The sequence below is a fragment of the Coturnix japonica genome, chromosome 3, assembly GCF_054131305.1.
Source record: "Coturnix japonica strain WE chromosome 3, WE-NBRP24, whole genome shotgun sequence".
Taxonomy (NCBI): Eukaryota; Metazoa; Chordata; class Aves; order Galliformes; family Phasianidae; genus Coturnix; species Coturnix japonica.
In genome coordinates, this window is record NC_140665.1 from 35,029,249 (window position 1) to 35,051,334 (window position 22,086).

The 22,086-nt window shown below is 37.5% G+C and overlaps 1 protein-coding gene and 1 long non-coding RNA gene across 3 annotated transcripts; both read right to left on the minus strand.

Annotated features, from left to right (window-relative positions):
- Positions 1–1,131: 1,131 nt before the first annotated feature.
- Positions 1,132–4,772, minus strand: LOC146761351 (uncharacterized). Its single transcript, XR_014943908.1, has 3 exons — positions 4,625–4,772; positions 2,472–2,673; positions 1,132–1,339 (listed from the first exon to the last, which is right to left on the minus strand). It is a non-coding gene; the product is annotated as an uncharacterized LOC146761351 (long non-coding RNA).
- Positions 4,773–6,278: 1,506 nt separating this feature from the next.
- On the minus strand, positions 6,279–20,868 carry EXO1 (exonuclease 1). Of its 2 annotated transcripts, none has more exons than XM_015857769.3 (14): positions 20,814–20,868; positions 20,316–20,483; positions 18,402–18,521; positions 17,403–17,526; positions 16,603–16,740; positions 16,168–16,380; positions 15,469–15,656; positions 14,624–14,720; positions 12,920–13,136; positions 12,051–12,303; positions 10,372–10,822; positions 9,794–9,898; positions 8,234–8,427; positions 6,279–6,611 (listed from the first exon to the last, which is right to left on the minus strand). In XM_015857769.3, exons 2-14 carry the CDS (start codon positions 20,474–20,476, stop codon positions 6,470–6,472), a joined length of 2,403 nt encoding a protein of 800 aa, XP_015713255.2. In that variant the 5' UTR covers positions 20,477–20,483; positions 20,814–20,868; the 3' UTR covers positions 6,279–6,469. The 2 variants fall into 2 exon arrangements, with proteins under 2 accessions (XP_015713255.2, XP_015713253.2); XM_015857767.3 differs by having other exon boundaries at positions 20,660–20,817.
- Between the last annotated feature and the right edge of the window lie 1,218 nt (positions 20,869–22,086).

The window sequence follows — 22,086 nt, forward strand, 5'->3', positions numbered from 1 at the left end:
AGTCAAATGAAAACCCACATAAAAATTGAACGCCAATACTTATAGTGGAATAGATTGTTGTGCAGTTTCAATTCAGAAATTTAAATCTTGTCAACTCAAGTGGCCATGATCTACTGTTCACAGAATGACACAGGTTGGAAGGGACCTCAAGGATCATGAAGCTCCAACCCCCCTGCCTGGCAGGGCCACCAAACTTCTATGTTTACTAGACCAGGCTGCCCAGGGCCCCATCCCCTGCTGACATATATTTAATATAAAAAACATCAAGATATCCCAATATAAGTTTACAACATTTTTAGAGTGGACTTTGAAGTTAAAATATATGTACAGACCTTACTTGCACTACACAACATTGGCAGGTATTTGCATTTAACATTTAAACTGAAAACCAAATGTAGACAGAAAATTTTAATAGAACTTTAACAAATCCATTTCTTTCATCATTTCTTTTCCAAACTATATATTTTCTGCTTTCCAGTAACAGTTCTACAGGCTGTTGTTTTATCTTGTAGTCTTCTCTCTAGACTAAACAATGCCAGTTCCTTCCACAGTCCTGCCTGCTCTCTCCAGACTGTTGCACATTCTTCTTACTCCCTCCTGGACCAGCTCCAGTGGGTGTGCATTTCTCTTGAATTATGATGTCCCAAACAGTACTCTGAGCATTATCAATATGTCAAAGAAAAAGGAGGAAATATTTTACATGTCTTGCATAGAACTTTTGCACCCCAGAATCACTTCATTTTGCTCAAACATGCTAACCCTTGGTAAGCTCAGTGAGCTTTCTTAAGCTGAACATTAGTATTTGGAGATGCTCTTTCCACATGAAAAGTGGGTTCAGAAAAAGATGCACAATCAGCGTCTTAAGGCCAGAAAGTTTTAAGTTGTTTTACTGTATTATATGGCACATAGGCAGCATTGCCAGTAAACCAGAAATTATCTCTAATTTATAGTAATTCTGGCAGAACAGTCTCATTTAATGCCCTAGGCAGTAACCGTGTAAATGTTACAACTGATTAGAAGACCCCTTACTTCACTGCATTGCTTCACACTGCATAATATTTTACAGAGAAGATTACAGAAGAATTATGAATATTCTTTGCTAATTTTTTTTAATTGTTTTTCTTTGATTTTAATGAAGAACCGAGAGCACAATTATTTCTTGGTGTGAGAGAACGTACTGTTCTGATTTTAGATTACTTACTGCTTATTTTTCCACAGATCTCCTACTACATGGTATGAACAAACTACTGTCTATTCCCTTGTGTTTTACCAGTTATTTCGGAAAAACATCCTTGTTTTTCTTCCAAAGCAAACTTCTATTTGTTATTAAGATGAATTTCTGTTAAGAAAATTTAAAATAGAGAAAGACAGAGTCAGCCTCGTGTTAGAGTGGACTATACCATTGATTTGGAGATATTAGCTCCAGAGATGCAATCACATTATTTACTGTTTACTTTCATCAATTTTTTAAAGCTGAACTTAAACTGGTTTTAAATAAACAATTTAGAAGTATACCTAATGGCAGTGCACAACTCAATAAAAAGGTAGATAAAAAGCCTCCATTATTTGTATAAGTACAACTTTAACATACTCAGGAAAAAGAACCAATTCTTTTTGTTAAACTCTGTTTAACAAACATAAAAAACTTTGGGTAACACAGATAAGTTGTGGCAGACAAAGTTTAATTCAAGTATAGATAAACTATTTTATTTATCTGCCACCCATATTTCCTCACCAGAAATATGGTAGAAAGTTGTCTTGGTCCTCACTTCAATTTATTCATTCATAAAAACAGAATTTCTTTTGCTTCTTATCCACTTTTAAAGCCAGCAATGACAGAGAAAGTACTTAGTGAATTGTTTGGAAGACTAAAACATAAGAACTCTAAGTAACAAACAGTAGATAATACAAGACAGTTGGAGTGTTGTAAAGGCCTGCCACAGTTTTATGATGAACTCTATTCGTTTAGAGGGGAAAAAATACCTTCAGATCCACAGACATCTGTTTTGGTGTTAAGGTTTTTTTTCTTTAGAAATTCAAGTAGGAGAGCCCCCTACATGCCATGCTATCTTACTCTTCCTTACTCTTCCTTCCTGCATCTTGACAGAAAGTACTTAAGTCAGAAAACTATATGTCAAGTTGCTGGTAATGAGATTGTCTGATCAGAAAGAACAAAGGTGGAAGTCAACTAAACTTCAGTCAGACCCATGTTGCTATCTGCCATCTTATGGATTTATAATATAAAACCTTTTAAAAAGGCACTTTCTTGAACATGGTCACTGTGCAGTGGACGGGGTGGAAAAAGTCAGACTGTGCTTTTCAATACTACCTGGTGGTGGGCAGCTCTTATAGACCCTAAAAGGTAAAGGATGCAACTATTTTTTTCCCTCCTTTTTCTTCCCTTACTCCTCCCCCCAGCCATACCCTGGCTTATCTGTTACTGTTGTGGAATTTATGACAATGTTACTTACTTGCAGTGTACTCTGATGGATATACTTATACTTCACTATTGTCCAAAAATTCATGAGCACAGACTACTGACTGGTGCTTCTCTGAAGACTGAAAATGCCCCTTGCTCTTTTGCATTCCAGTTTAAAACAAGCCACTCTCTATTAAAAGCTGAAGCTGCAGGCATTCCACCAGGACCAAGCTCTTCTCTCAGCTCTGAGACATCTGTCAGAAAGCAGTAACAGAACAGAATTCAGCTTCATGTGAGCACAGATCTTCCAATGGCAAGTTATAGGAGATAACACTTCAGAACACTGCATTAGTGAAATCTGTATGTCAGACACAGGAAACCAAGAAAAAAAAAAAAAAAAGAGAGACCAACCACAGAAACCTCCAAAATTATATTATTTTTATAGTTTAGTGAGAAGATGGATGTTCTCACTGTGACTGACCTCCAAGATCTACATTTAAGCCAACACAAATATTAGGGTTTTTAAAAATTATTTTTTATTATTTTAATGTCTCTGAAGATTCATGTATTAGTTATGGGGCAATCATCCTGCTTAGCTTTGATTACCTTTTCATGCCATTAACCAACCTCTTTGCTCAGTGCAGACTGGGAGAACAGCTTTTTCCATTTTCAAATACATGTTGCTTTTTCTTTTTTTTTTTTTCTTTTAACCAAACCACCATGAAAAACCACGAACCACAAACCAAAGCAAACAAAAAGTTGAAAATGGAACTAATCAAGATGGCAATTGCTCATCTCTGTCAAAGGCAACGTTACTCCAGCTGTTCTCAGTCATTGCAATGAATGCCAGACTAAAAAAAGTTAGATGTATCTGCTAATTGTTAAAAACCAGTGCTTATGATGCAAATTTGGGTGATAACTGACCTAAAAAAATCTCACGTCCACTGAATGCCTTAAGTGAAAATTATCAGCTGAGAGCATACCTACTAAATTTTACTAAATACTCACACCTACTTCTGTTTGCGTCACATGAATGTTTCTGTGACAGATGATTTGCTTAATTGGATCAAAAATTGTAGAGTAATGAATTCCAGCTAAGGCCTGGAATTTCACCAGCATCACTTTTTGTCCTAAAATTCAGTAACATTTTCAGCTGAAATTTCTACCCAATACATAGGAATAACTCTTTCAGTATTTCTGTGTACAATAATGCCAGTTAACTAGATTTATTTCTTAGCACATTCTTGATTTCTAGAATCTTCCTAAGTCATAGCACAACAAATGTATTTACTCAAGTTCGGTCTTTGATGCGTGGTAAGAGTATTTCTACAATGAAGAAAAAAGTTGCTATCACTTACTATGTAGTAATCATTTCATTAATGGATGTACAATCTCTAACTGAATTAATTGCATACAATCTACGTTAGGTGCTGAGCCCCTACACTCCCCATGATGATTTTGCTCAGTTGTTTTCTTGGAGTAGAATTAACCCAAAGTCCTGATATTTGAGCTGCTCACTTGCATGCTGAAGTGAGATCAGGAGAATTAAACATGCCAATCCAAACACAGTATAGCAAAATCTCCCTTATCTATGACCTTGATTTCACTGTCAAACTCAGAGTATGTAATAACACAAGAAGGCTACAGGAAAGGAACAAGTATACACGTTTCTTTATCATTATCAGCACTAAAGCTTAGATTTTTGCAGACAGATTCAGGTTTGTTACCAACATGAAGTGACCTCTACTGTTCAGAAAAGGATTTAGCTCTTTAGCTCTTCTCCTTCCCCTCCTATGTCAGTAACTTTAATCTCATGCTTGATCTGGTTACAATGCTTTGTAATATTTTTATACCTACAATTAGGCCCTATAATGAAAAAAGAACTGGTAGTTACACTTCCAGAAGAGTGAAGAAATGACTTCTAGCTTCACTATGACTTTGTTACAAAAAAAATTTAGCAGACATGAGGGTAGGAACACTTCTGAAGTATCAGTAACTGCCAAAACATAACAAAAAAACACCAGAACACTAAAAATGCTACTAAATGCTACAACAGCTTTGTGTGTTTCTTTAAAAACTAAAATTGCAAAACCTAAGTCCTCTTACCTGTACTATCAAAAATACATTTGATTAGGATGCTCATTGTCATAAGCATTCACTGTCACTATAGTATTCACTATAGTGAACATCTGCAGTCTAGATTACCTTTTGGCTGCAGGAGTAGCTACCCAGCACTTCCAGAAGTGGAGCTTGATTAGACCACCATCAGTATATTTAGCTTTATTGACCTGATTCACTCTCTCCACAGGATACAGAGATGCCATCCATTTCATAAGAACATTTTGAAGTCCTGCTGATGAAGAGATTATTTATGGAGAAATAAATATGTAAAAAGAATGTCATATTAAAGCAAACTAATAAAATCCCACCAGCATAAACATATCCCCAGGGATTTATCTGCTCTCACTTATCCCTATTCTTTTTTTTTAAATGCTCATATCCTCCAGCTTCTTAACACCTACTTTCTAAACCAAACTTTCCATTAGGACACTTTTTTTCCCCTTCTCCTGTCCTATTGTCACCTGAACAATTTCTGCTATTCTGAAATTGAATTTATTTATTGATATGTAATATTCCCTTAGTCAGCCTGAACTTGGGAAGTTTTGCAGATATTAATTTACATATATATGTTTTTGTGCATCTTTCATAAAAGAAAAAAGCACTCAGCCCAAGAATTCCATGCTTAACTATAACCTTTACATGTTATAGTATCATATGCTTACACGTGAAGTAGAAATCTCTATGCTATTATAGTGCTCCTTTCTGAAGATTCCCCTATAACATGTCAAAACCCAAGATTTCTGAAGCACAAAACAGAAGTTAAACACAATCTTAAGAAGTCTACTTTAAGAACATAAAACACAAAAGTACTCTTGCATAAAGGATGTCCATCATACCTAACACTGAAATAACACACTATCCAGTTGTTACACATCCTGTGTCTCCTAAGGTATTATTATTATATTTTCATACTCCCTAGAGAAGGGTACACAAAAAAAAACCACCCAAAAACAAAACAAGGTACATACTCGTGACAAAGTTATGCCAACACACATATGTGTAATGCCTCCTTTATTTCCTCTGATTCTATGTTTGAAGAAGCTAGAGAAGAACAAGTGATGGTATCTTCAATAGCTAAACCACAAAATTAGGTAAGGATATGTTCGCAGATAACGGAATTAAAACCTCAGTTCTGTCCATACATGTTGCTTTTGTGTCAGAGGTCCTATACTCCTATTGGAAGTACCTGCCCTTGTCAGTGGTAGTTTGTCTCTTCTGATGTTCCACTAACACAGGAAGTCTGGGTTCTCAGCAAAAAGCACAGACAGTGGGCAACTGTACAAAGCAGCCTTACTTTTCTCACACTGGTAAGTGATGAAAACAACAAATTAGTTCATGATAGTTGCATCATCAGTTGCAGTAATGCTGTAATTTATGCTAGCCAATAGTTCTATGGCTATGAACATAAACATTCATCCCTGTACTTGTAATATTCCTTCCAGCAGTTCCCACATTATTCCCACCAATAACGTGGCTGCATTATATGTTAAGTACAGAAAGCTAACCATCGAGAGAAAAGATCTTACCATATAGTGAAAGAATCATCATTATCAGAGTATAGTGATGACTGAACAATGATCTTACAAAATTCAGACAGAAACATGTTCTGTTGTCTTCTGCAAAAGAAAACCCATAGCTGTTGTACAGAGTTCTATCATGTCTATGTGACCTGCAAAAAGTATTCAGGATAAGCTGAAAGCGGTTTGGACAAAACAGCATTAAATTTTCAACAAGAGTATGGAGATCTGAAGGTTTTATTTCAGTCAGTATAAAACTGTACCTTTCAACTTGCTTTTTATAAAAAAGATGAGAAATCAGTAATCAGACTAAAACATACAGTTAACTTCCAAAGTATCTTTTCTATATTAATGAAGTCTGAAAAAAAACTTTGACACTGATAAAAATGTGTTCTATTGCACAGCATGCAGTTCATTGGAATATAGCTCTCTGAACATGGGAATGTTCAAGGTGATTGAAGACTTCTTCTTCTGTTTCTGGAGTGAGCTGAATGTTATCTTTGATTGGAGACAGTGGGTCTGACTTTTTACAAGAAGGGAGCTTTTCATAGTCTCTGCAGAAAAGACAGACAAAACAAAACCCAAAGTTATAACATTGCATACCTGTAAGAACATATGGGTTAACCAAAAGCTAGACTTCTCATCCTACTAACTTCTCATCCACCAAAACAAAAGTGATAATGCAAGTTTTATGTCCAATTTCACTACCGCTAATAGTTTCACTGAAACCGATTTCAACCATTTCAGTTATCCTGTGAATGGAACAAGAGCTATTATTTTAACATCTGAACTGTAGTATGTACCGCAATCTACACTGGGTTGTATGTGTTTCTTTAACTTCCAGGTCTTCTGGAAGACTGTAATATTGTATATATCTTGTGAATGTTAAGGACAGAATAGATTAGAGTCCTGTGTGATCTGTTTGCCCTCAGACAATATAATGGCCTATAGATTATTTCAGAAGTTCAGTTAAACCTGCAAAAACAGCAAGCAGAGCACTCAGATCTGAGCCAGCCTTCTCAGTGAGGAAAACCCTTATCCATTAAACTAAGAAACTGTTATTTTAATTGCATAAAGTTAAGCAATATGTTCAAAATATATATTTCTGGTATACCACCAGAAATTACAGACCAGCAAAAATGTGGATAGAAGTGTGGATGTTGGGGCTTAAGTCTTACAGCCACCAGCAGAGTAAAAGGAGCACAGTATCAGTGCTATTAGGCTTGCTGTCTTATTACATCTGCATTCTGATAGATGAAAACAATGATTCTATAACAATCCTTGGCAGACATTCCCAATTAGAAGCCAAATAAGAGGCATCTCCTGCACAATAAGGGTCAAACACCAGTTCAAATCCATACACAACTCTGAAGTATTAATGTTCTCTGTTTCTATCTAAATCATTTATCAGATTTTTTTTTTTTTTCCAAAGTTAAAGTATTCATCTTCTCAGTGCAGATAGGGAAGGGACCTCATGTTAATGAGAATGAAAGAAGTTCATTTAAGTTTTAACATGATCCCAAATGGAAACAGAACAAGATAAAATACCTACACACTCAATATTATTTTTGCTATTGATAGGAAAATAAATCATCCACACAAGGAAAAAATACCTCTTCAGACACTAGAAAATGCAAAAGTTCCTCACAAGCAGAGACTTTGTTTAGCAATGCTTTATCATCTCATCACCATTGTGAAAGGAAAACAGATCCAACAAACAGCCATTCTGGAGTGTGAAAGGTAATCAAAGTTAAAACCAATATGCTTTCCGTCAAGTTTGGCAACTTTTAGGCTGCTTTTGTATCTGAGCTGAGAAATGCCTGTTAGTATTTGATGTAAAGCCTAGCAGCAATAACTTATGCACAAATCACGCTACAGTGAGTGCAGTACTTCAAATACATTATTTTAGCTGAGGGTTCTTTTTGGTTAGTATGAAAAAATATTATTAGAAGTAGAAAGTATATCTGCTTTAAATTATAACTCATGTCTGTACTGAACAACAAAAAATAAATTTGCCCAGGAAATGAAGAACTGTGTATAGAAATATATATCTGAAAATGTTTTCCTTGTTGTTTCCTCCAATCAATTCAATACTGAATACCTGAAGAATTTTTATTTTTTTTTCAAAGACTCAAAGATTTACAAAGGTCTTAAGTAAAGGGTTAAAGCATCTCACCTCTTAAACTGGAAGTTTCTCCAGAGTTCACCAATGGTGGTTTGTAGTCCCAACTTATTTTCAGCATCACAGTGATTTCTCTTCTGCACAGGAGACAGTTTCTTACTTAATCCACTTACTTTAGCTGGTATCAGTGGCTTCAGTTTTGTCACAATATGTGACCCCGCAGAACTGGATTTGCGTAAACCAGGAACCTGCAACATTTTCAGAGTATTAATGATTAAAATAAAAACCTATAAGCAGCATAATCTGTTAAGTAAATCAGCTTTTTGGGAAGTAGCCTATTGAAGAAATACAGCAACAGTTTATTACTTGAGCCTTCCTACTAGTTAACAGTACAATATCATCTCAGAGCTACAGGTTGCTTACTAATTAAAGTGACGTTGCTTCTACCTGAATGAACTGTGTATATCTTTGAATACTAAAGAGGATCTGGGGGAAAAAAATAGTGTTAACTACTTGTACTTGGAGGGAAAGTACTGAGATGAATAAAAATAAATCCTAAAAACCTTTGCTTTTTAATTTTTATAAAGCCTTTTATCATCTCAGTCATTCTGCAAAATGTATCATTTAGATGATACTGAAGCATATCACAGCTACAAATTAAATTAACTAACCCCAAATTAGGCAAAGAAGCTTTATGTTGAAGAGAAGCAGGCAAAGTGTTATTTTAACGAATAAGCAGTAGTTTTCAATAACAGGTCTTCTATTAAGGAAGCTGGAATTTAAGTCTTCAACATAGAAACGATGAGGAAAACCATTAGATGTCACTATTGTACAGCAGGCATGGTACTCGTGCTTTGCAAAGCAGCTTGATTTTGATTCTCATTGTCTATGGGAAAGAAACAAGCAGGGGCGTACATGAAAGAATAAAAACATCTTCCTTTGACTTTTGGAACCTTTTAACCAATTCTAATGACAACGCCTAAGGAATTAAAGTATCCTCAAAAATTAAGGTTTTAGAAGCTCTGTAAAGTAGACAGGTACAGCTCTTAAAAGTGCGGTGAGGACAGGAAATGCAAGTTTATTTTTAGACATGTAAAATTCCTCAACAGGAAAAGTAACCAAAATGTGGGCTGTGAAGGGAAACTGACTATTCTTGAGTAGTCTAATATCAAATAGAGCCTATAACTAAAACAACTAAGGAAAGAAGATTAGTTAAAACTTTTTCAGGTTTTTAAAAAATCTCTAGTCAAAGGGCAAGAAGCTGCTGAACTAGTGGACTTATCCATACATGCGACAAAGTGAGACTGCATCTTGCAACTTTACCTAAAATGATTGCAATTTGTATCCTAAAGCTTATGCTTTTAGCATTCCAGAGGAAAATAAAGAAGTGGGTTTTTGAGTTGCTTGAATTCTTACTAAGCAAGTTTCAATCGCACCAGTCATTGAGAGCCTGCATATATTTCATCTCAGCTCTGATAAAGGTGAGTAAGAAAGTAATTTTCTCCTGCTGACAGGTATGTTGTTACATTGAAGGTTTTAGAACAAACTATTAGACCGTGAAGACTCATTTTCAGTGATCAGTAGAAGTAATAGTAAAATTAAAGGAATCCTTACCTTGATCTTTGCTACCGTATTTTTTCTGTCAGTTTGAACAGCAGAAAATACTGGAGACCTCTGAGTACATTGGTTATCAAGCAGTTTTGAATTGGAGTCAGATTCCTTCAGAGGAAAAAAAGAAATTTTTTACACTGTGCATGTTGTTTAACATTGAAATATCTATACTACGTAAATTTTCAGCAATTCTAAGAACATACATAAAACCCTTAGTATATTTTCAGAATGAAACACCAGTCTGAGACAAAAATTCTCTCAGGGAACTTCCTCCTGGACTCAAAAAGCAGAGTGCAGCAGATAGCCTACAACTGCATGGCTGCAACTCACTGCAGTAACAGCAATGTAAAGACTAGGGAAAAAAAAAAAACAAACAACAAAGAATATACTTGCTTTAAGCTAGTAAGTCATTCATACTACACAGATGCAACAAACATCAAGAAGTTTTGAGAGTAGAAGTTACGTAATCAGTAGGGTATAAATCATAGGAGGAGAATCTCACGACCTGTTTTCTATCTTTAAAAGTAAGCAAAGGTTGAAATGTCTCTTTTTTGTTTTGTGTCTGAATTGCTGTTAGATACCTTTAGTATTTTTGAAGACCCCAAATTGCATTCTGGTGACTCAACAGACTTCTGAGACTGGGAGAAACACTGCGGTTCTATTAAGGGAGAGGACTCTTCATCTGACTCAGTACACATGGCTCCACTCTCTGCTTGTACACCATTACTGTCATCAGCCTGGGATGCCATGCAGTTGCTTCTCTGTTGATGAAACTGCTGTGACAATACAGTAGGAGATGGACCAGGATTTCCTGAATGATTTCCAAGGATGCTGAGCCACTGAAAGCAACTTTTTGGTCTTTCTCCAGGAAGAGATGAGATAGTCTTTGATTTTTCAGTTTCTAAAATAGGAGATTCATCTTCAGTTACATGTTCTACCTCCTGTTGCTTGCAATCCTCCTCAACATCTTGAATTATATCACTGTCATCCTTTGCTTTAAAACCAAGTGTATCTGCATCATTGCAGAAAAACCTAAAAAAAACCCAAAAACCAACAACTAAGTTCAGTAGAGATGAAAGCAACAGAAAAAGTAACTGCAAGTGCGCATGTCATCACCAACACCTTATCCATCATTTGACTCTTGAAATGCACTTGAAGACATTGTTTTGACCATGGGCAAATCACCATGGTTTTAATTCTTGAGTCCTTCATGAAGGCATTTAAAAGATAACAGTAAAATTAGTTTATGCTTTTTTTTTTCATTGAAACATCTGTAAACATGTCATTCATTGACTAAGAATAATAATAGGCCCTTCTTCTGAAAGAAAGCAGAAATTATAATATTTATCTTAAATATCGTATAAATCTAGATGATGAAACTCTCATTGAGAAATCTAGAAACTACCCATCTGTTTTTGTGCTATAGAAGCAGCTCTTAAGAGTGAGTACTAGTCAAATTTCCTCCTCTCTACTTTATAGAAACTGAGCTTTTATTTGGAGAAAAGCCTGCCACATCTGACAATTCTTTGCTTTTGATGAAACTGAACATCTGACTTAGGGAAAGTATGAGTTAAAGAATATCAATATTAAGATTGTTTAATAAAATTGTACCTATCTCACACAAATCTTCAGATTATTCAAGGTTAAAAAAAAATAAAATAATGAGACAGATCTGGGACACTCATTTGTAAAAACCACTTCAAATAGCTGTGGTCAAATGCAATAAACCAAAAAGCTGAGATACCCAAAAGTCCCTCTTCTCAAACTGTTGCTGGAAAAATAAGAAACCTTACCCAATTCTGTTCAGATAATAAGTAGTGTATCATACAGCATAACCAGGTACAGATTTATTGAAAAAAGTAAACAAAAACTCAAGTAAAGATAAGCCAGTACACAAGTATTGCTTATTTATTTGGCCAAGGCAGCTATATTATTTTTTCCTTGTTTATATCTTCCTTTTTAAATGTGTTGTCATATGAAAATGAAGTATGGCCAACATTTAGATAATTGATGTTTAGAGACTAACCTGTATTGGGTTGTGTCACAGCCTTTATTTCTGCAGTTAAAAAAAAACCAGACTTTATTTATCTACCTATGTGTCTCATATTGCATGTTCATTACAAGAAGTTGCCCATCTCAACTAAAACTACAAGTGCATTGATACAGTTGCTTAAGTAAGTTCTCAGTATTCACATTAATTCAGTAACCACGATACCAAATAGCATCTTGCTATACATTGAAACATGTGACCCAAGCATACCTGCTTCTTGTTCCTGGAACAATCACAGCATCTGTCTGTTTGTTTTTCCTTTGCAGAAAGGAAGCAAATTTATTTCTAACTCTGGGCAGAGAGTTAGAGCTTTCTTTAATGACAGAATTCTCTGAAGAATCAATGCTTTGTACTGCAGAAATGCTCTTCTGTGATTGACCATCTTCACCACTGTCCTTGAACTTTTTTGCTTTTGAAAATGAATATTGATTCAACAGGTCTCCATCTGAGAGTTCTTCTAAATCTAAGGACAATTCAAGAATCACTGAAGAAGCTTGTTCTAGAACTAACCAGTTTCCAGAGAAATAAACATTATTTATCCTTTCTACCTTAAGTAGTGTTCTTGACATTATTGCTCAGAAGTTGCTTTTCTGTTACTTTGTATTACATAAGCTAAAAGTAACTTTGGAAAGGTAGATGAAGTGAGGACCTAACCAGTTGAGATTAAGAGAGCATATTACAGTTTCAACGCCTTGAAATCAAACTTTACTAAAAGCTACAAGGCGTGCGCCTAGTAAACTAATCAAAATTTTTGATAAGCTAAAGAGTAGGAAGACTGACAAGAGTATCAAAGGTAGAAATGAAATCCTAGTAGTGTAAACAGAAAGGAGGATGCAAAAGAAGAAATACAGAGAAAAACATATCAGGCCAAATTTCTATATGACCAAACCTCAGCCCTCTGATAAAGACTATTTTATAGACTATTTTCATTTCTTCATGTGCTGCAACCACGAAATATCTAGTACAGTTTTCTCCATTTTTAAGAACTGCACCTCAAAACTGAAAGCGACAGCAATTTATAATACAGTAAAATCCTTACTTTTATAAAATCTTCTACTGCTACTTAACCAAAAACATACCACTCCTTTGCCTTTTTGTGAAGAGCTCTTTGCCTGGAAGTTTTAGCCCTTTGATACTGATTATCTTCTCAATGCCTTTTGTTGTTGATTTCTCTGGTACATGAGTTGTATGAGGAGCATCATCCATACTAGGGCCAAGCTTGTAGTCTTTGCTCCAAATGCTATTTACATGATTAGCACATTTGTCATTCCAGCCACGGCTTCTTTGCTGTGTGGGCTACAAAAGAAAAATTAAAAATGAAAAATAGTCTTATAAATTTGCCTTCTAAATAAGATTTCTTCATTTAGCATAAGAGTATTTTGACACACACCCACTGCTGACATGGCTACTCCACTGAAACGTTTCCATTTTATTCCCATATTTCTTATGCCTTCTTACAAATTCTTTGTCTTCTGTGCTGCCATGACCTCTTTATTCCAATACACCATAAATTGCTCACTGCTCTTCTCAAAATTAGAAGCTTAAATATTCAATAGAATAATTTTGGAAAATATTTTTCTCAGAGTTGAATTTACTTGGAGGAAATATAGTCTCCAAACCACATAAAAAATAAATCTTAGTTACTTCAGTAAATATAACATACTGAAAAAGGCTGGAAGGAAAACAGAAGTTCACTCTAACAAGTGAAGCTTTACTTGTACAGAGAATGAGAACTAAGGATCTATATGCTACAGGTCACCTAATTCAGGGTCATCTTCAAATCTCCCAATACCAATGTTTAGCTAACACAACTTTGTTTGAGCCTCTGCTGTGAACTGGATGAATGCAATCATGTCAGGAGCGGAAAGAAAATCCCTCAAGTCTCACGTATCACTTAAGGAGCTCCATTAACAGCCTTCTATTCACCAGGAAATAATTTGTTCCTATGTCTATCTATACTTATGTTTACTAACATTAAAGAAATAAGGAAAAATTAAACTGAAAGCACATCAAACTCCCAGTAAAAACAGAAGATTTAACTCTGCAAATGTACAGTCTTGGCTGCACAACTACTTAAGTTATTTTAGAATTTTAGATCAGAAGCAAGTAGCACATGAGGGAAGAAGCCAGTAAAGATTCTTCCAGATGTAACCAAATCATTTCTTTCTTAGCACCACTGTAGTTGGTGTTTAATGTGTTCAAAGGCCATCCAGGTCACAGTATTTTCCTGCTTGTTTTTTCAGAAAACACAGATAATTTGAAGGGAAGTGACAAGACTAGGATAAGGTGACCACAGATCATTTTGTCACTGTCAAAATAAGTACAGCAACTCAGAAGACTGGCAACTAGAAAGGACTATAGTCAGATGAGCAGTTGGAAGGCATGCATTTTCAGAACCACAGTCAGTCAGAAAACAACGGCTATTAAAACCATGTCTCCGTATTTACATTTTCCAGAACCTTTTAGATGAGATACTCTGGCATTACCTGGTGGTCTCTTTAATGAGTAAATGAATCGTAAAGCCACAAAAGTAGCTACTTGTTTAATTGCTTTCAGTAATTACTATCATGTTGTCTCTGAAGATGCTGCAGAAGTTTGTAGACCAGATGTCACTTGTACTTCAAAGAAATATTAATATCAAATTCATAGAATTTAAAAAAGAGTTTTATACCAGGCTGCTCTTTGTATCATACTTTCAGCTTTCGCTGACATCCAGTTGTCTCCTATCAGTGTTCAAACCTGTGTTATTATCTCAGTATATAATTACAAAACAAAGATGTTACCTGCGCAGTATCAGGGTTGTAGTTATCAATTTGTTCCATCGTATCAATATCAATGTTCCCAAGTGCAACCTGAAAACCAGTGCTATCTCCAAAGTGTCTGTACCCATCATAATAAAGGAAAATATATCTGAATAGTGCAATAAATCAACTGTAGCATTCTAGTTAGAACAGTTATTTCTGAATTTGTGATATAGCATTAACCATATATGTTGATTCTAATAGTTACGGCTCAGTATGATGTGACAAGTCATAATGTATCTGCAGTGCTTGGCAAACTAAGCAAGCCTAAAGACAAACATTAAATCATTGAATAGAAGTCATTGGAAGAATCACCATCTTCCTTCTTCCCGGCATCTGAAATGCCAGACTAGCTAACCTGAAGTATATACAAAGCTAGCAACTACTTAAACAGTCCCCTCCCTTTACTCTCTTCATTTTCCATGCTGAAATTTATGACAAGTATTAATACTCTTTTTGCAGGGAAAAATACCTGGTAAAACAGGGAATGTTTAATTCTATGAGCACATAATCTAAAGTGACAGAGACTACAACACAGAACACAGGCACAAACTAACAACAGTCATGGAAGAACTCAAACAGTTGAAGAATAACCTGTATTTCAAGGAGTTATTTCCTATTAAAAAAACAAACAAACAGCTGCATAAAATGATAGGTCACTTATTATATAAAGGAAAGTAAAGGAAAGCCTTTTTATTCCTTTATATTTACATTGCTGCATAAAAAGCAGGATTCAGCCAATAGTAGTGGCGTCTTGCATTGTTTTTCACTGCCCCTCAACTATTCACATTGAATTTTCCCTCCCAGTTTCAATATCAAAAGGATACCGTCCTGCATAAATTAGTGTTTCTGGATCAATATCAGCAGCATAATCATTCAGAGGAACTAATTTTCTCTTGATGGGATCAAAAACCAACTGATAAAGGAATGTATTATTGGCTCGCGTGAAACCCTGTATGTATTCTTCCGGTACAGTTATATTCATCTTCAAGTAGTGTCCTATTTTCTTAATAACCTGATCAAAAAGGAAAAAAGCAAACAAATAACAATAACATAATTCCATGTTTGCCTTCACAAGTATTATTCCAAGTCCTTCAATCTTTAATCAAAATTTCTATTTCAGCAAATATTAGAAATACTATGTGAAGAGAAATAACAGTTTTTTCCAAAACAACTTAAGTAATTAAAAGGTAATTACATTCCAGTTATCAGGTATTTTTGTTTATCGTTAAACGTGGAATGCATTCTGTTATAAATATCAGCTTAAACAGGAGAGATGAAGCAGAGAAAACAATGCACAAGGCTAGTTTTCCTATTCTAGCTGTTTATAGTCATAACTATCACAAGCCAACACTTCATAAAGTCTTCTTGTCCAACAAGTAAATATCTACAGCACAAGTCAAAACACTTTAGACCATTCTTCGCTAAACAGAGAAAGCTAAGAACCACTCACATTTTCAATTCAATGCTCTATGTACAGAGACATAAGCTCGCAAATAGCCAACATAAAGCTAAATCAAGATTACCTTTATAATATCTGGATTGTTAGCTAATTTGAGTAACTTGCATGCTTTAGCTAACCCGATTCCATGAATTGATGAGAGGTAGTCACAACCAGACAGAATGCACATATAACGGAACTTCTCTTCAGTGAATACATTCCCGAGCTGCTTGCAGTTTCCTAGCCGAGCCTGATCAATCTCCAACCCATTTCCAAACTTGTCAATTTTCAAAAACACCTGAAAATGAAAAAATAATTGTCACCAATACTGGCTCATTGTTCCATTCATACACATGCTGGCTTATTGCACTTGGCGGAAATAAGAACAGCACTTGCCTCTATTATCTCTTCGGTTTCCCCATTTTATTGTAACAAAGCAAGTCACACACACTGAGCAACTTTCAACTCTGTTTCTAAGAGATCACTGAGGATTAAGGGCTATTAGTATTTTCTTCCATACCTTTTTACATCCAAAAGCTAAGAGATCAGAATCTTCTGTTATTATGGCCTGAACCACACCAGCCTTATTAAGATAAGCCAACTGAGCATCAGCTTCATAGGGAGCAACAATACAATCAACTCCTCGGGCTCGTGCAGCCTGTAAACAAGCAGGAAACATACGAGCATTTAGTAACCATTTTCTTTATTTACCAATACACCCCACCTGCTTCTCTTTTCCCACTCTCCCCTGTCTTAAAGCCCTATCTTTCACATTTAAAACTCTAGCTTCAAAGAATTTTAGGAAGGCTTATAAAACAGCCTCTCCTGTGCTGGCATATAACATTGTACACACTGTTCACAGCTGCATGCTTCACAATCCTGCACAGAACATTCTGTACAAAGAAAAGAGCAGTTTTTCTAAGAAAGGTCTCAAGATTGCAGTGGAGTAATGCAAGGGAACCTGGGAAGGGTTTAAAGATGCCAGAATTGATTCCAGGAACTTGCTGAGGTGGGTATCTAAATAATTTTGAACACTCAAGATGCTACTTAAGTCAGTTCATGGATTTTGAAAGAGCTGTATTTAGACTGACAAATCACTGTTGTTTATACAACTGGGCATAATAAATCTGAAGCAAAGTTAACTGCATCTAAAATAATCCAGTGTATGCTGAAGACTAAGAGGAGGTATAGGGAATATTTTTCTTTCCTATTTAGATGAGGTAGCGCTGTAGTCGAACAAAAGCAGAGTATGGCACGCTATTTACTGCATTGATTTTTTTTTGTTTGATATGGTTCATTTCAGCAGCACTGACAACTTACTTTAATAACTTCATGAGCCATAGCATGTGTAACATTCACACTGCGAGCAAAACAGTCCCTTGCTTCTGAAAACTTCCCTTCCCGAAACAACTGCTTTCCTTTCAAAAGATTGGCTTGACGCTTCCTGAAAGAAAAACATCCATTGACCTCTGAATATATATATATTTACTTAGAAGAACAGGTATTAGAAAGGACCAGGAAACAGTGACAGGAAAAGCAGGAAAGCTGTGTTGCAGTTGAATGCACACCAAATCCATTCTACTGTGTCAATCTACAAGCCACCACATCAAAAAAGACACCTAGACTGGCATGGTGAAATACACAGTGAGAAAACAGCAACAACTCCAATTGAAATCAGCAGTGAAAAAGAAGAGTTGCACTCACAGTCAGGATGAGGTAAAATAAGCATCATGGATTTGGGGAGCATCTGATGTCAGATGCTCACTGGTTTACAGAAAGGAAGGCATTATTTGCTTCCTTTCAAATATTGAAAATGGTTTGCACCACACTTGAGGAAATATATGCTCTATAACTGATAAGCAGCAACACTTTAATGAAAAATTCTTAGAGCTTCAGCAAGATGCGGTTATATAGGACTCAACTCCAAAGCTGAAATAGTTTTATCTGTTTATTTGAAGAGAACGAAAGTGACAATGGCATTAATTTTAAACAAAGTTATATTATGTAAGAATATTTTTGTCCACAGAGATCAATCAGCTTTGGGTGAACTGAAAGGATTTAAACCCATTACAGGAAACAGTGTGCAGTAGTTTACTTCCTTCCTGTCTAAAAATGCTTTCATTTATGAAGCATTTCTATTTTTGGAATTAAATCTCTAAGAAGATGTTTGTAAAGTTTTAAGTGTAAATTTAGGGAAGTTAAACTAAATTGCAGGAGAGAATCACCAAAGATCACTGCCTAACGAGTCTGAAGTGTTTCCAACTCTGAAAATGGACAGTGGTGTTAAACATACTGCTGGGCTGACAAATCAATACTTACTCTCTTCGGGCCTTCTCCACTTCCTTTTTGGAAGGTAGGGTGCATCCATCAAATACCAAAATTGGTTTAATTCCAAACGAGAGAAGCATTTCAACAAGTTTCATGCAGAAAGTTACATAACTGTGTCAACAAGAAGAGGGGGGAAAAAAAACAACAACTAATTTCAGTGATCAGGAATCTTAACAAGCTTTACATCTTTCCTATATCACAGGAAGATTAAGAACACATGAATGCCCATCCTTAATAAATAAATACTTGTATGGGAAATCACAGCTTGAACCTCTGATTAATCAGCTGAGGCAAGTGTTGGGTCAGCTGCAGGAGCACAGGTGAGAGTAATCTAGCTGTGCTCCTGTAAGGGGCGGACTTCAACTCCACCCCCTCTGAGACCTCATTTAAGGGCTGGCCACCACTGAGGAAGCATCTCTTGGAGATCGCTCCCTGGTGGAGACTGCCTCAGCTTTCCAGCCAAGGAATCAACATTGGTGAGTTTTCTTTACTAATAACCTTTGACTATTTACCACCATCTTGGTCAACATCTTTATATTAGCCACCCTTACAATACTTTACTTCCCAGCTTAGGTCTGAGCTGACCACGCTCTATTTTCTTTGAGCAAAATGCACTAAGAATTCATGCAGCATTCAGCTGACTCTGCTACAATAGATTGCAAGTGCTCTACATTATCTTTCCCTGGAGCCTTTTAAAAGTTTCCTTGAGTGCACTTTGGAAGAGCAATACGGTATAAAGCTTCTAACCACAGAACTATCCAATTCTCAGTTGGTGAGTATCTATAGGCATGTATGTATATACATATACACACACATACATATAATATATAAATTTTATAGACATATAAAAGTATCCTCCTACCCTAAACCTACAGGCAGGCTACTGAGAACATTCAGAGGTGGGACAGTCACCCAAACTGCACTAAAAATAGAGTATGGACCAGGAGGGAATCCTGCCCTGCCTGCAGAGATCAACCCTTACTAAAAATATCTGCAGGTGATTCCAGACTTTGCATGCTTCCTCAGACATCTCATCTCCTCACCTGTTAGTTGTACGGATGCATACAGCAAGATCATTTCATTAGCAGTACACAACTAACACCTAACAGCAACTATAAAATTGTTAAGACATGTTTTAAGGCACGGAGGGAATCCCTATGCTACTGTTAAAGTGCCTAAGATAAACAATCATATGACCATGATGATTGATTCTTCCCCCCCCCCCGCCATTAGATGTATATAGTTCAGTTCAGCCACTCTAAAGCTGCCACTGATGGGTCACATCTTCCTGCCTACCAGTTTCTTTTTAATTCACTTAAAAATATATTATTCCCCAGAATTCTAAAGGATTTCCACTATTTCCAAAGACAATCAACAGAGCTGAATGAAACTCCGGAGCTGTTCTTATCAACAGAAGCAGGAATTAAAGTTTTGAATCGACTTTTGTCTCTAGCCAAACACTTAATCAAAACCCCATGAATGAAGCTTAGCCCAGACTAATTAGTACTTTGATTTCTAAAAAGAAAGAGGAAAAATTATTCTAGAAGGAAACCTAAAAGATCAATTCAGCTTTCTAGAGAGAGAACAAAGGACAAGAGCTCATGACAATCTGACCTATGCTCCAAAGCTGTACTTACAGCACGGCCACAGTTTTCACTGATGCTTCTCCTTAGAAATGAGGCTACATAAAGGAAGAATTCATCTCGCAGACAAGAGCTACTGTAACTAAAACAGTAACGAGCTAGGCAATATAAATAAATAAAAAGATCCGTGCAAAATACTATTCAAAGTGTCTATCAGAACTAAACTGGAACTGCTTTAACTTCGCTTTTAACTCAAAAACTCCCACGTAGATGAGACCTCGTCCTGCATAAGGGCCGGGACCGAGGGGTTCCCGTGACTTACTGGTCCGTGGGCTCTCCCCTGGCCAACTTCTCGGCGCAGCCATAGGCTCCTTTGTGCAGCCAGCAATACGCGTCCACAGCCACCGCCTGCCCGCGGTACTTCTTCACGTGGGCGGGCTCCGCGGCCTCCTTGATGAACTGCAGCAACCCCTGGATCCCCATAACGCGGCTACGGGAAACAAAACGCGCGGCGTGAGCGCAGCCCGAGTAACGAGAAGGCGGCAGGCGGCTCCGGCCCGGCCCAGAAGAATCACCCACAAGTCGCTGGACAGCTTCCCATGGTCCGCCTAAGGGCGACAAGGCCGGGGCGGCCGCCTCAGCCACTCCTGCCGCCCCCTCCCCTACCTCGGCCTGCGCCGCCGCTGCCCGGGAGGGGACAAAGCAGAGAGAGGAACAACGGCTCCCAACGGCCGCAGGCCCCACGCGCCGCTGCCTCGCTAAGGGGAGAGAAGAGAAGCGGACGCAGCCCGGTTCCTCCGCCCGGTTCCGCCGCGCTCACCCGGAACGTGCGGCCGCCGGCTCCGAGCTTTTAAGCAGCGCGCGCTCTGCGCTGTGGCCCCGCCCCGGGGCGGACTACGAATCCCAGAGTGATCTGCGTGGGGTAATGGCGGCGGAGCGGCTCTGGGCGCCATTTGGGTTGGCAGGCTGAGCTCCTCTGCCGCCTTCGTGTTTCCCTGCCTGGCCCTCAGCACAGCTATGGGAAGGGCTTTTGTTGCCTTGTGTTGAAGTGCCGTGCATTGCTACGCGTCCCGGTGGGAGTGGTCCGTAATGGCCGCGTTGATGGTGGACTGTGACACGGCGGCATCCAGCGCTTTTTCTGTGCGACGTGGTGTAGGAAACCTGCTTTGGCAGGGGGGTTGGACTCGATGATCTCTAGAGGTCCCTTTCAACTCCTACAATTCTGTGATTCTGTGATTCTTTTCGGTTCGGTGTTTGTATCCCCGCTGTTGCTTTCTAATGGCGTAAAGAAGTGAAAGATCTGAGAGATGAAAAGAGAATTTAAACGCGGTGTCTGCTGGGTTTGTAGCGCTGCTGTTCCCTGCTGAGTGGCTGTGCAGACCAGGCTGCCCAGAGCCACATCCAGCCTGGCCTTGAATGCCTCCAGGGATGGGGCATCCACAGCCTCCTTGGGCAACCTGTGTCAGCGCATCATCACCCTCTGAGTGAAAAACTTCCTCCCAATATCCACCTAAACCTCCCCTGTCTCAGTTTAAAACCTTTTTCCCCTTGTCCTATCACTATCCACCATCATAAACAGCTGTTTCCCTCCTGTTTAAATGCTCCCTTCAAATACTGTAAGGTCACAATGAGGTCTACCCTTCTCTAAGCTAAATAAGCCCATTTCCCTCAACCTTTCCTCATAGGAGATGTGCTCCAGCCCTCTGATCATCTTAGTGGCCCTCCTCTGGACCCACTCCAAGAGCTCTGCATCCTTCCTGTACTGGGAGACAAAATGCTGGGGTGAATGTCAGAATTGGTGCTCCAAGTCAGAATTTCAAGTCTATATTTATGTATCACTATAAATGACTACATTAAAAAAAAAAACAAAAAACAAAAAAAAAACAAACAACACCACACAAAACCCAAAAAAACCAAAGCCCCGAGCATCCGCATCTCATACCCAGATCTGACTGTGATAGTCAAACCACACATACGGAAAAAGGAACAAAGCTAACATTTCTATTTTGGAGATGCAGTTAATGGTTTTGGACCTCTCGTGCATGGGAGTGACTTCCTATGTAACCATCTGCTAATTCAGCTGCATTATTTCA

What these genes read in the sequence shown, in the direction of transcription:
- EXO1 (XM_015857769.3), bottom strand. Translation starts at nt 20,476, where the DNA reads ATGGGGATCCAGGGGTTGCTGCAGTTCATCAAGGAGGCCGCGGAGCCC. An exon ending in TAGCTTTTGGATGTAAAAAG is followed by an intron (nt 16,381 to 16,602) that starts GTATGGAAGAAA and finishes TTTCATTTTCAG; the next exon opens with GTGTTTTTGAAAATTGACAA. An exon ending in ACACTAATTTATGCAGGACG is followed by an intron (nt 14,721 to 15,468) that starts GTATCCTTTTGA and finishes TGATGGGTACAG; the next exon opens with ACACTTTGGAGATAGCACTG.